This window comes from Eumetopias jubatus, unplaced genomic scaffold (genome assembly GCF_037043125.1).
Source record: "Eumetopias jubatus isolate StellerSeaLion01/CBP00866 unplaced genomic scaffold, mEumJub1_p1.0 scaffold_2, whole genome shotgun sequence".
NCBI classification, from domain to species: domain Eukaryota; kingdom Metazoa; phylum Chordata; class Mammalia; order Carnivora; family Otariidae; genus Eumetopias; species Eumetopias jubatus.
In genome coordinates this window covers 181,177,784-181,192,254 of record NW_028274808.1, presented here as the reverse complement: position 1 = coordinate 181,192,254, position 14,471 = coordinate 181,177,784, and the positions used below count along the sequence as shown (strand labels likewise).

At 37.4% G+C, this 14,471-nt stretch overlaps 1 protein-coding gene across 1 annotated transcript in view; it reads left to right on the top strand.

Annotated features, from left to right (window-relative positions):
- Positions 1-14,471, top strand: part of TBC1D19 (TBC1 domain family member 19) — a 146,152-nt gene that overhangs the window by 20,215 nt on the left and 111,466 nt on the right. Inside the window, exons 2-3 of the mRNA XM_028088082.2 lie at positions 9,447-9,519; positions 10,473-10,518. Of these exons, the coding sequence (XP_027943883.1) occupies positions 9,447-9,519; positions 10,473-10,518 (119 nt within the window). The remainder of the gene's footprint in view (positions 1-9,446; positions 9,520-10,472; positions 10,519-14,471) is intronic.

The window sequence follows — 14,471 nt, the reverse complement described above, 5'->3', positions numbered from 1 at the left end:
AATGTGGATTCTGCTGCTTTAGGATGAAATACTCTGAATATACCTGTTAAATACATCTGGCCCAGTGTGTCATTCAAAGCCATTGTTTCCTTGTTGATCTTCTGCTTAGATGATTTGTCCATTGCTGTGAGTGGGGTGTTAAAGTCCCTTACTATTATTGTATTATTATCAATGTGTTTCTTTAAGTTTGTTATTGATTTATATATTTGGTTGCTCCCAAGTTGGGGACATAAATATTTACAGTTGTTAAATCTTTTGTTGGATAGACCCCTTTATTATGATATAGTGCCCTTCTGCATCTATTACAGTCTTTCTTTTAAAATCTAGTTTGTCTAAGTATGGCTACTCCAGCTTTTTTTTGATGTCCACTAGCATGATAGATGGTTCTCTACCCCCTCACTTTCAATCTGGAGGTGTCTTTGGGTCTAAAATGAGTCTTTTGTAAGCAGCATGTCGATGGGTCTTATTTTTTATCCATTCTGACACCCGATGTTCTTTGATTGGAGATTTAGTCCTTTACATTTAGAGTAATTATTGATAGATATGAATTTAGTGCCACTGTATTACCTATAAAATCACTTTTCATGTAGATTGTCTGTGTTCCTTTCTAGTCTTTGTTGCTTTTGGCCTCTCTTTCCTGCTCAAAGGGTCCCCTTTAATATTTCTTGCAAAGCTGGTTTAGTATTCATGAACTCCTTTAGTTTTTGCTTGTCTTGGAAACTCTTTATCTCTCCTTCCATTCTGGATGCCAGCCTTGCTGGATATAGTATTCTTGGCTGCATGTTTTTCCCATTTGGCATGTTGAATATATCATGCTACTTTTTTCTGGCCTGCCAAGTTTCTGTGGACAGGTCTGCTGCTAACCTTATGTGTCTACCCTTGTAGGTTAAGGACCTTTTGTCCTTAGCTGCTTTCAGAATTCTCTCTTTATCTTTGTATTTTGCAAGTTTCACTATGATATGTCTTGGTGTTGACCGGTTTTTGTTGATTTTGAGGGGGGTTCTCTGGGCCTCTTGGACTTGAATGCCTGTTTCCTTCCCCTGATTAGGGAAGTTCTCAGCTATAATTTGTTCAAATAAACCTTCTGTCCCTTTCCCCCACTCTTCTTCTTCTGGGACTCCTATGATATGGATATTATTGTGCTTTGTGGAATTGCTGAGTTCCCTAAATCTGTATTCATGATCTAATAGTTTTCTTTCACTCTTCTTTTCAGCTTCATTATTTTCAATAATTTTATCTTCTGTATCAACTGTTAATTCCTCTGCTTCTTCCATCTGTGTTGTGATTACATTCGTCAGTTTTGCATCTCAGTTTTGGTATTTTTTAGTTCATCATGACTACTTTTTAGGTCTTTTATCTCCTCAGCAAGGTGTCTTTTATACTTCTTTCAAGCCTGGCTAATATTCTTATGAGTTTTGTTCTAAATTCTTAATCAGGTATATTGCTTATATCTGTTTTGAGCAAATCTTTGGCTGTGATTTCTTCTTGATCTTTACTTTGGGGAGAATTCCTCCATTTTGTCATTGTCTAGGTTTCTGTCTTTTGCATGTTATGTTTACTGCTCCTAAGAGTAATACTATATTAAGGAGGGGGTCATACCTTGTCCAGGGTCTGGCACTTCAGGAAGTGTTTCTGTGTGTACTCTGCTAATGTGTTTTGGCTGCCCTTTCCCACAGGTCAGTCCTCTGCAGCGTTCCTCCTTGCTTGCTGTGGGAAGTGTTTGGACCTTTAACTGGGTGTGCCTTGATTTGTTTGTTAAGATAAGCCTGAAACAAACAAACAAACAAACCCTGATCAAGATAAGAGAAAAGGAAAAGGAACAGAAAAGAAACAAACAGACAAAATACTATAAGCCTGATTCCAAAGGAAAAAAAAAGAATAGAAAAAAAAAACAGCCTGATCCAAAAAACGAGAAAAGGAAACAAACAAACATACAAACAAATGAACAAAAAACTATAAACCTGATTCCAAAGAAGAAAGGGGGGAAAAACAAAACAAAACAAAACAAAAGCCTGGTCCTATTTTCACCAGAACTGAAACTGATGCTTTAGAGCACTCTGTGATCATTCGACTTGACACTTGCAGAGGGCCTGTGTTCGTCCTCTGGGGGAGAGGCCTGCTGCACTGGCTCACAGTCAGACCTGCCCTAGGAAAAATGCCCATACCAGGCATAGGGGGGTGGGGTTTGTTGTAAGCAACTCCAGCCTTCACTGGGGGCACTGTGTTTCTCTCTGAAGTCTGATGGTGCTGGTGGGTGAGGGGGTGTGTGTGGGGGGAAGATGGCATCACCCTTCTCTTTCTTCCCCCAGGGAGGGGAACTCAGGAGTGCTGTTGTTCAGAAAGCTCTTATAGAAAAGCGAACAGTCTCCCCTCCTGTGTCCCAGGCTTCTGTCAGATTCCTGCCCTCAATCTGTCTGTGCCCAAGCCAAAGTTCTCCTGTGTTTTATCTCTGGCATGGCTGGGGTTCAAAACTTGAAATCTTAAAGGACCTAACAAGGCGTGGACCTACTTCCCTCCCCTGGAGGAGAGCCTCACAGTGCTGTGCCTGGCACTGCTCTGTCTCAGAAAAGCAGCTGCAGGGCCACACAGGTGCCTGGAGTCTATGATCACAGCGAAAAACTGTGATCAGGTTTTCTGCCCTCCAAGTGAGCTTCTGTCCCAGGCTGTTGAACAGTCACTCAGCGGCACCTGATGGGCCTTTTGTCCTTGGAGAGGCAATATACCCTCTTCCAAATGTACTCCAGGAAGGGGCATGTTCTCTCCCAGTGTGATCCAGGGGATCCCCACACCACAGCGTCTTGCAGGAACCCTCCCCACTGCTCTTTCCCCCTCTCTCCCTGACTTCTCTCCATGTAAAGGGCTCCCTTCCCTCCACGGCCTGGTGGTTTTTCCCTACCCCAGTTCACGACTCTGAACCTTGCATCTCCCTCTGATTGTGCAGATTGTTAAACTTCAGATTGATTTCCTAGTTGTTCAAAATGATTTGATGTTGGTCTAGCTGTGTTTGAGGGACGAGGCAAGCCCAGGGTCTCCCTGTCACTTGGCCATCTTAACTCTCACCCTAGTTTAGAGTTTCTAAGCTAGAAAACCACTTGAAGAAGAGAGTTTTATTAAATGGTTAGTTGACCTAGAAGAACTCTGTAGCTTCTTTTAACCCTGAAATTCTGTGATTCTTCAGACACAGAAAAATGAAGTCCAGGATTTGCATGATGGCGTAGTGAGAAGTGGAGAGGATGGGGTCTCTTTAAAGGGAGTTAAAAGATCCTTGGAACCCCTGTTTTAGACCTTGCTATGCCCTGGTTAGTACTTCATGCAGTATTTAGTCTCAGGTTACCTCCCAGCTTCTTGGACTCAGTCACAACATCAGCCACTTTGCTTCTCGTTTTCTTTACTTACCAGATTTAGAAATTTAAGATTGCCAGTGGCCAGTGCTTTGGATTAAGACTGTTCTGGTGGAAGTAGAAAGAAACTGAATGTGTGTGTGTGTGTGTGTGTGTGTGTGTGTGTGTGTGTGTGTGTCAAGGGCAGCGGGAGCAAAGATGGTCATGTGTTTTTAGAGTGCAGAATGGTGGAGGATGTCAGAAATATCAACATAAATGAGTGAAGAATATATGCAGGGTAATGTAACACTTGCTGGATTTTATATATATATTAATATATAAATATATATAATATATAAATGTATATATATCATATATATATTAAAGATTTTACTTATTTGACAGAGAGAGTAAGCCCAAGCAGGGTGAGTGGATGCAGAGGGAGAGGGAGAAGCAACCTCCCCACTGAGCAGAGAGCCTGATGGACTTGATCGCAGGACTCTGGGATCATGACCTGAGCGAAAGGCAGATGCTTAACCAGCTGAGCTACCCAGGCACCCCTGGATTATATTTTTTATCATATTTTTACCAGCTCTTATAGTGAGTTAGAGGTGTTTTGTTTAAAGAAAGGGTTAAATTTTGTTGTAGATTTTTAAAAAAACTTTACTTCCAGGCACTCCCTCCCTGCTAGTCTTTTACGTTTAGTCCATTGTCAGCTGGATACCTCATATTTTATAACACAACTTCAATTTACACTGGACTTCCCAACTAAAAATAACTTTGAAAGTTTTTTTATTTAAGTTTCACAATAACCTAGTTCAGGTATTACCTTCCCTATTAAATAAAGAACACTGAGATACAAGTCAAATGACTTGTATACTTGTATATATTATACTAAGATAATAAATAAAAGAGAGAGATAATTCAAAATCTTGATGCCAAATCCTGTCCTCATTTAGTCCCAAATAGTTTTAAAATCTTTTATACCCAAGGACTCAGAAAATGTCCTATTTATTTAAAAATTCTTAATTTAAAAAATATATTAAGAAGCACCACTCTTTCAAATGCTTTGTTGTTATATTAAATACTTCATAATCCACTGTTATGCTTCCAAGTTAACTTGTCTCTAGAGAAGTCCCAGGAAAAAATGCTGTTGCTTTCATCATCTTCATATATTAGAGACACTTGTAACTGTGTCATTGATGAGGAAGGATATAATTCTGCGCTGGTCTTTCAAAATATTTGGGTTTGCACATGTGCGTTCATATTTCATTGTGCAAGTGAGGGTACTCCTGCAGGGGGTAGGCAGAGCACAGGTGCATCTGCTCAGAGAGGCTCCCTTCATGGTATACTGCACTGATGTGGGACAAGTGAGCCATCATGTGGTAGTAATATCCATGATATGTGTAGTTCTGAGAGTCATAAGCATCAGAAGCTCTTTGTCTGATTTTGTATTTATGACAACTAATATCAGTGATTTGTTTTTTTTTAAAGATTTTATTGATTAATTGATTGATTTAGAGAATGAGTGGGAGGAGAGGCAGAGGGAAAAGGAGAGAAAGAATCTCAAATAGACTCCAGGCTGAGTGTGGGGTCTGACACAGGGCTCAATCCCACAACCCTAAGATCATGACCTGAGCTGAAATCAAAAGTTGGACGCTTATCTGACTGAGCCACTTAGGCGCCCCTTCAATGATTTGTTTTCAAAATAAAATTTCCAAGTACTCCTCTTTCGATTTCCCACAGCAGTTTAATTTGGGAGTGTGCTGAGATTGCCAAGAAGGCTATTAAAAGTGCAACAACTTATCTCTGTGAATCAAGACTTCTTCTTTATGTTGAGCAACCAAAACCAAATAAAAAAACAGATTGGATATTGAGGCTATATCATAATAAAGCTATGTGCTTATAATGTAATTATACCTTAGTCAATGAGAGAATACTTATTTTCATTGTCTACTAATATCACTTTCAATATGTTTCATATAGTAGATTTTTTTTATAGTAGGATTTTTAATTGGGTTCAGATTTCATTTGAAAAAAGCGTTATGCTGCTGAAACATGTTTGAAAACTGCCTTACCATGTTGTCCTCCTGTCACTGGCCTGCTTTTGATTTTCAAATTTCTCAATTTTCTTTTTTGAGAGACTGTGAGTGGGGGGATGGGGCAGAGGGGGAGAGAGGGAATCTCAAGCAGGCTCCATGCTCGGCGCAGAGCTCAATATGGGGCTCAATCCCATGACCCTGAGATCGTGACCTGAGTTGAAATCAGGAGTCGGATGCCCAGCTAACTGAACCACCCAGGTGCCCCAAATTTCTCAAGATTTTTATAATAACATTGATGATTATGAATTTGGTTTGCCTTTGATTAAAAAATATATCTAGGAGGTCTAGCAACCTTAAAATATTGAAAATGTTTAGAAGGAATAACCAATTTTTTCTCTTGAAATTCTTTTAATTATGCCACCTCAGAGTCATTTCCAAATACAGACTTAGTAAGAGAAAACCTGTTTCCTTTTGCTTTGATACTTTTGAATAATGAGCAAGGTTTTGCCGCTTTTACAATCCTAGGAATAACAGACCGGAAACCGGTCTCCTTAGTTAAAAATAACTTTTATAAAGTTCCTTGTTTATTTGGGTGAAAATTGGATAAAAAGGATAGCACATGGTTTGATCAATATAATTTTGTCAAGCAACAATTAATACTGAGTCCGTGCCTGCGAGGCAAAAATGAAGTCATGGCCCTTTGAATTTAAGAGTCAAAAAGAAGAATAGGTGAGCTGAAAATGACAATATAATCTGATGAGTGCTGTACCAGAGGAACCGAGTGTACTATCTTTGTAGGTAAGTGGTAGAGACAAACTGAGAAAGGAGGCGGTATTTGAGGGATGTCTTGGAAGCTAGTAGGTATTTGCCAGGGTGGTGAGGGAGCACTTGCATCTGAAGAGCAACATGAACAAAAGCCTGGAACCTTTAAAATATTTAACAGTTGGGGGAATCAGTGAATGTAGTCCACTGCGACTAAATAGGAGGGTGTCTTGGGGGGAGGAGGTGTGACAAAAGACAGGATGTTGTTAGCTTGGTGGAAGAGCAGCTGATGAATTTGGAAAGATAACTTGGTCTGCACTGTGAAGGGCCAAGTGTGCCTTGTTGAAAAATTTAGATTTCTTGTTTATGCTATTGAGATTTGCAGTTAGGAAAGCCTTGTGTTTCAGGAAGAAAATGCTGGAGGATGGATTATTAAAGGGAGAAATTGGTTCATTTACTCAATAAACATTTACTGATCACCTACGGTGTGAAAGTAACTATTCTAAGCACTTGAGCCATAACAGTGAGCAGAAAGACAAAGATATCTGTTTTAGTGGAGTTTATCACTTCTAATGTAGGATGGTAGAAAATATACCAATAAACATAGTAAATACATTAATCATATGGCGTATAAGGAGGTAATAAATGGTAAGAAAGAAGAAAAACTAGACTAAGGGAGGTAAAAATGCCAGGTGGGGAGTAGCTGCAGTTTGAATAAATTGGCAAGATGTATGGTTCGGAAGCTGTTACAGTGATCCAAATGAGAAATGATGAGGATTTAGGCTTAAGTGTGGGACTTTAGAATGGAGAGAAGGAATAAATTGGGAAACATATTTTTCCTTTTCCTTTTTGATAGCTTTTTATTGTAAAATAAAACATTCTAGTATAATACAAACCTGTAATGTCATCAATTATAAGATGAATGACATTGTAACAACCACCCTGGTAAAAAAATGAAACTTTGCCAGCCAAACCAGAAACCCCTCCATTTGCCCCCCCCAATCACAAACTCCTTTCTCCCAAGCAGCCTGATTTTTATGGTAATCACTTTCCTGCATTTTTTAATAGTTTTATTGACCGAATATATATCCCTCACATGAAGACACTCTAACTTGGTCTTGCCAATTAAAAAGTTAAAAAAAATTTTTTAATTTTTAAACTTTTTTAAAGATTTATTTATTTGAGATTGAGAGAGAGAGAGCTCGCGTGAACAGGAGTCAGCAGAGGAGCAGAGGGGAGGGAGAGGGAAGGGGAAAGAATCTCAAGCGGACTGAGCATAGAGCCTGGCTTGGGGCCAGTCCTACAACTCTGAGATCATGACCTGAGCCAAACCAAAAGTCAGTTGCTTAACTGACTGAGCCACCCAGGCACCCCTAAAGAAGTTTTTTTGATATGTCTTTTTAAATCTACAGGTTTTCTCTCCTTCCATTTGTTTTCCTTACACTTTATGAGCTAAAGAACAGAGCCATTTGACCTTTGGTATATCTCATATCATGGGTTTTTCTGATTGCACCCTCATGGTGCAGCTTAACATGTTCCTCTGTCCTTTGTATGGCTTGTAAATTGACAGCTGGACCAGGGGCTTGGTCAGACTGAGGTGTCATCCCTTTGGCCATGACTGTTGGCAAGTGGAGTGCTCTTTTGTTAAGAAGCACATAATATCTGGTTTTCTTTTGCATTGTTAACAGCTGTTTCTTCTCAATGCCTAGAATTAGTAATTTATTAGGGGCTGCAAAATGGTGATATTCTAATTATATCACATCTGTTTTAGTTATTAGCTGGAATACTTTTATCAAGAGAATTTCCCCTTATCTATTATTTAGTTACCCTGTGATGCAGTTTCTGTAGGAAAGGCAAGATACATGCCTTTTCCTTTATTTACTGGTTTTCAAGGTAATGCATTGGTTCTTTGTCATCCTCAATTTTTATTACTCTATCAGTATTTTCTCCTCAGTATGGCCTCGTTTGGAAAGAGGGCGCTGGTTAGTCAGTGTCAAGAATTCATAGGTGCTAGGCTGCCACAGTCTCTTCACACCTCATCTGCTATCTTTAGTTAGGCAAAACCCCTCCAAGTTTTAGCTCCTGTTCTAAAATTGGCTTTTCATATGTTCCAGTGAAAACAGTGTTGGCTATTTTGGGGTTCCTCCTGTTTTCACATCCATCACATATCCCACTGCTTCCTTTTGCTTTTTCCTGCACAAATGCTAATACCATACAGGTCTGTGGCTGTTGGTTTGTCCCTAGCTGTTTGTATTTTAACTTTATCATCCCCAAGTTTTATAAATGTTTTCCATGGGATTTTGGTTTTCCTATTCAGTTGCTTGGTTTGTTTTTATGTGGAAATCAGGGAGATTAAAAAATAAAACAAAAAACTACGCAAACCAAAAAATAACTCACTGCCTCCAAAGCCATCTTCCCAGAAAGAGGTGGAATCTTTGAGGAGTTAGAGTGAAATTAAGAATAACTGAAGTTTCTGACTTAGAAGATCTAGTGCATGTTAATTTCACTGATGAAGATTAAAAAATAGAAGAGAAGGAACAAAGTATGAGTGGAAGATAAGATCAATTTTTGATTTCTTAGGTTTGAAATGCTTATCATGAGTTATCCTAAAATTACTGCCTTCTTAAGAAATAGACTTTTAGAACTTAATAGAAAGAGCTAGGTGATGAAAGATCAACACTGAAAATAATCAAAGCCATTATAAATTGGAGAAATTATTACTTTTTGTTAAAATTACAGTGTGAAAAACCAATAGGCTAGAAAGCATGCACTTAAAGATGAAGGAGACACTAATAAGTATTTGTGAACTAATAGTTTTCTGTGTTTTCCATAAATATGCACAACAAATGAAGGTTTGCATTGAGCAGCAATCTGAAGAGGAAGACACTTTTCAAAGATCTATTTATAAGGGATGCAACTGGCTTTTTTGGTCCTTAGGTGTAAATGCCACCGTATATGTTTGATATAATATTAAGAGAATGAATTTATAAAATCTGAGTATTTTTCCTACTAGGAAAATAGATATTAAATATTCATAAGATAAAAATTTAAGTATTCATAAGCTGCAAGTTTTTATATTTTGAGTAGACTGCAGTGTACCATCACAGATCCTGTATTTTAAGAGTAGATGAAAAAGTCCTCTCTCTTATGAGCTATTTAGATAATTCTAAAGTGCTCTGACTTCAAAAAGGGATTTTTAAAATAGTATGCACATCTGGACATCCTTTTTAAAATTTTCACTCGTATTAAATATCAACCCAAATGACTTACTTTGGACTTCTGTCTTTTCCTTTCTTCTTTTTCTTCTTCTTTCTAAAATTAGGCCTGTCTTCAGAGACCTGAGATTAAACTTGAATCACTAAAAGAAGATATTAAGGAATTCTTTAAAATATCAGGTTTGTAAGTTGCTTTTTTCCTCCTAATTCTTTAAGGCAAAATAAGGAAATACTTTATTTGGAGGGAATATTTTATCCTCAAACTTCCAATTACTCATTAAAAAGTGTGAAACAGTGGGTGGATAGGTTTCTATTTGATGAGAATCAGAACTTTCAGATATTTCAATAAAATGCTGCAAAAATTCAGGAACACTGTGGGAATCACTGCATTAAATTAATCAGTTTTGAATGCTGTTTACTTCCGGATCAACATACATCCTCAATGTATGAAGGATCTCCCTCACTAAGCATTCCTCTTCTACTTTTCATTTGTGGTTTCTTTTCCTTCTACACTTTTTTCCCCTTCCTCTTTTCTATCCTTTCAAAGAAAAGAAAAAATCCTAATTTCTTTTAGAGCAAGAAGAGAAGTTCCCTATTCTAACCTTTGCACACAGAAATTGAGATGTTAAGTGGTTTACTTACCCAGAAAAATTCAAGAAATTAGCAGCCGAGCTCACTGGTCTAATGGTACCTCATAATAATGTTTCTGTTGTTCAGGAGTTTACTGACTAGTTAGTTGTAACTAATTGCTTATGATCTATCTTTGTCAGGTGCTTGGCTGTTCCTTGCCCTTCCCTCGGCACATTCCTGATAGTACTAGTAGTGTGGTAGCCAGCACTGTTTTGGCGTTCATTGAGCAATGGAAGAAGGATTTCTCCCATCCTGAGAAAATGGGACAATAGTTTTACTTAAAAAATAGTGTCATACTGATAATTTTGCTACTCAGTGTTTGCCAATGGACATAGTGAATGTATAGGAAATAATTCCTTAATAACACTTACACAGCAGTTGGCGATTGATAAAATTCTTTCACGAATGAATATGATGTTAGAGTTTTAGTGAGATTAATTATAATGTATGCTTATTTTTAAAACTAACACATTCCTATATTTTATTCTTTTTTTAAAAAATAGGTTGGGAGAAGAAACTTCAGAATGCTGTTTATAGTGAACTGAGTGTGTGAGTTTTTCCTACCTATTTTGAGATACTGTTATGTTTAGCTGTATTTACTCTGTAAGTAATGAATATAGTATTGCTGTGTACACTCGTTATATTGTTATTTTTCATTAGTATTTATATAACATTTCACGTAAGTTAATACATTTAAAAATTACAGTCCTGCCTGAGAATGAACAATGAATAGGTGGGGTTTTTACCACCAAAATTTTTATATTAACAATTCATTTATCCAGTGTAGGTTAGGGAAATAAGTTACTATTTCAGATAACTGAAGCTTATCAACTTCTTTTAATTGTTGCCATTTTGGATATTACCCTTTTTCTGTCTTTATAAAGCAACCATTCTAAATATAATTACTTTTTTTTTTTGCAAAATTGGTGTCATTATTAAGAAAATCAGTGTTTTTGTTAATCTGGACTTGCCCTCAGAGTCTGTTGAGGTATATAAAACTGTCCTTATAAAGAATAAAGATCTAGAGTTAGCTTTTATAGTTTATTCAGTATTCCATTGTTCATTAGTTATTTATTGAGCACCTACCTAGCACTATGCTAGGCACTGGGAATATAGTATAGAACAAGAACTCAGTTCCTACCCTCATGGAGTTTATAGTCTAATGGAGTTCCTACGTCTTTTTTTTTTTTTTTTTTTTTACTGCTATCAGTGTGCCTGTGTCTTTAGCATTCTCTAGATTCTAACACTTCTGTTCCTAACTTGTCCCTTCTAATCTGCTGTTAACTGGGAAACAAGATAATCTAGTTTATCAGAACTGTTTCTAAAACGGAGACGCAGATGAAGGCCTGTGGACCTGTGCTTGGACGCACATTTTAAAAATTAGTATTTACTTCTTTGCTTGTCACCATTTTCCCAGTTGATTTATAAATTCTTAAATAATATATTTAAGTGCTATTGAAGTTGACTGTGACCATATCCCTGGTACTAGTCACCAAGGAATAGATGTTTATCATGGTAAGTAAGGTTTTAAGTGTACGATATGTATAGAGATGCCACAGGTTACTTAAATTAATATGAACATGGTGATTTTTCTCTTTGCCTATTATACAGGAAGCTTGTTAACGTTCTTTGTTTCCAATACTGGTGGAATAAAAGCATCTGGTTGTATGTAATTACAAACAGTGGCTTCTCATCTGAGGAGATTTTACGGGTGATTGCTATTTTTGTAGTCTAATCCATTCCTGAAAATTGTTCAATGAGTGAACAGTGAATGCCTTTTTACTTGATGGCAGGGACAGTATTTCATTCATTGTCTTATTTTCAGTACCTTAACAATAGACATTAAATAAATATTTTTGAATAACTTGTTGGGATTTTTGAAGGAGTAAATAATACTACCTTTTTTACTCATTTGGGTTTTGAAGAAATTGAGAAGATAAAACATAAAGGCAAGTGGGTGATCAAAATTATACTTTGATTACTGATAAAGACTAGATAAGAGGACACAGCTTAGTGCAAGAGCAAAATGAGTCCTTTAACTGAACTCCAGAATTAAATGGATTTAATCTTCCAGTTAAATAACATTGGTGAGCATGTTCAGTTTAGTACTCCAAAATTTAAAAGTTGGATAAGGCACTAAACCTCTTCTGTGGTGTAGCAAGTAAAACCCTGGAGAGAGGCCCAGAATGTGACAGTAATGGAGCTCTTTTCACAGGGAAGGACACATCCAGGGTGGAGAAGAAATGTTTCCCCTAACATAAATCAGAAGAATAAAGTGGACTTAGTATATTGTGTTGCATTTTTCACTGGCAGAAACCATTAGATGGACAAGTAGAGAGCGCAAAAAGTAAAGTTGAAGAATTCACTAGGTTAAATAGAGTAGAAAAAATACGTTCTTACCTAATAAAGGTGTAGACACATGAACTATACAGATGATACCTGAAAATTGTTCACTTCATTTTAGTAAACATGTCAAAAGAAATTTTTGTCTAATTCTTGTTTAAAGAGAGAGAAGAATTTTTGTATTCTGTTATTTACCTGAAACTTTAGTTGTAGCCTAGGTTAGTTCTTCCCACTTAAAATTGACTACTTAATTGGGGTGCCTGGGTGGCTTAGTCCGTTAAACGACCGACTCTTGGTTTCGTCTCAGGTCATGATTTGGGGGTCATGGGATCAAGCTTATTTAATTATTGTTGTGTTAATATTTAATAGGCAATTTACATAATTAAATGAGCCTTTTATGTAAGCACTGTGCTAAGCACTTTAAATACATTGCCTTATGGAATGTAATCTTCACAACAACTCTATGATTGTGGAATTTATTATTATAACCATTTTGCAGAAGAGAAAACTGGGGCTCAAATTACTTAAATAGTTTACTGAAGATCATATGGCTAGTAAATGGTAGTGAATGGGTCTTGACCTCCAGCTGTTTGATACTACATCTCACGTATGTGTTTATCTTATCTCTTGCCTGGATTAAAAGTGTTATGAAACAAGAATTATATTTTATATTTCTTTTAGTACCTTCAAATAAATGGTATTGAGTCAGCAGGTAGGTAGTTATTGGGCCACCAACCAATGCTAACACACAATAAATATTTGTTGAATTGAGTATACCCAGTAGTTATTAATCCTAAACTTACTAAAAAGATTTAATTAAGACAGTCTTTACATGGAACATGCACCTTTTTTTCTGTCTTAGTTGTACTTTGTGTAGAACAGTTGATAAAGCGTTAGGTTACCTATCATCCTTGAAGGAATATAAATAAACCTTTTTAAAGTCTTTCTATATAGGTATATATTATAAAAACGTATACCATAGTCTACTTTTATAGTAGATAGATGCAAATATCTGCCATACTTTAGAGAGGTGTGAATGTTGAACAGTAGTGGACCAAAAATGGAAAGATTTTAGATAATGTGTACCTTCCACTAGACCACAAGATATGGTTAAGTCTTTATAGACATTCATGGCATTTGCTGGAAGAGTGTCAGGCAGTAGACCAGAGTACTTCCAAAATACTAATCATATAGTTCTTCGTTGCCTTCTTTTGAATGTTACTTTAAATGTACTTGCTATGTGTTATGCACTGAGCTAGGAATTGAGGATGATGAACAAGCTGCATAGTCTTTGCTTTCATGGAGCTTATATCTCAGTGGAGCACACACGGTTTAAGGAGGCAATTATAGTACAGTATAAGTACTATGATGAGGAAGTACGCAGAACACACAGGGCGGGCAATTAACTCACGCTGGGTACATCATGATGGCTTACCGAAGGAAACAATATTCTGATTGAGATAAAAAAGCTAAGGTAGCATTAGTCAGGGGAAGGAGTAGAGAAGAAAAGTGCTTTAGGAAGAAGGGAGCAACAAGCTTAGAGATTTAGAAGTGGAAAAGTGTGGCACATTGGAGGAGCGAAGTTGTATGGCTGAGTGGTACGGGGAAAGGGACATGGTGAAGGATGATCCCAGATATGTAGGTGGGGATGTGCTTCTCCCTCAAGGCTTGCTATCTGTCTATCAGATTGATTGATTTATTTGAGAGGGAGAACACGTGGGCGCTGCGCTGGGAGAGGGGCAGAAGGAGAGAATTTTTCAAGCAGACTCCATGCCGGGTGCAGCCTTGGGACTTGATCCCACGACTGACGAGATCGTGACCTGAGCTGAAACCAAAAGTCAGCTGCTTAACCGACTGAGCCATCCAGGCGCCCCTCTAAACTTTCTTAGACTGGATCCTAAGAGCATTTGGGTGTCATTTTAGAATTTTAAGCAGAGTAGTGACATGATCATATTTGCATATTATATTCACTCACTAATGTACTGGTTATCTAGTATGTGCCGTGCATTATGCTAGACACTGGAAATGCAGTTACTGGTGAATAAGGAATACATTGCTCTTGGCTAAATAGCCAAATTGGCAAGTAGGTTGAAAATTGTATGGAAGGAGGGGAGACTGCTTAAGAACCTGTCAGATGAATACAGGCAAGAGATGTTGGT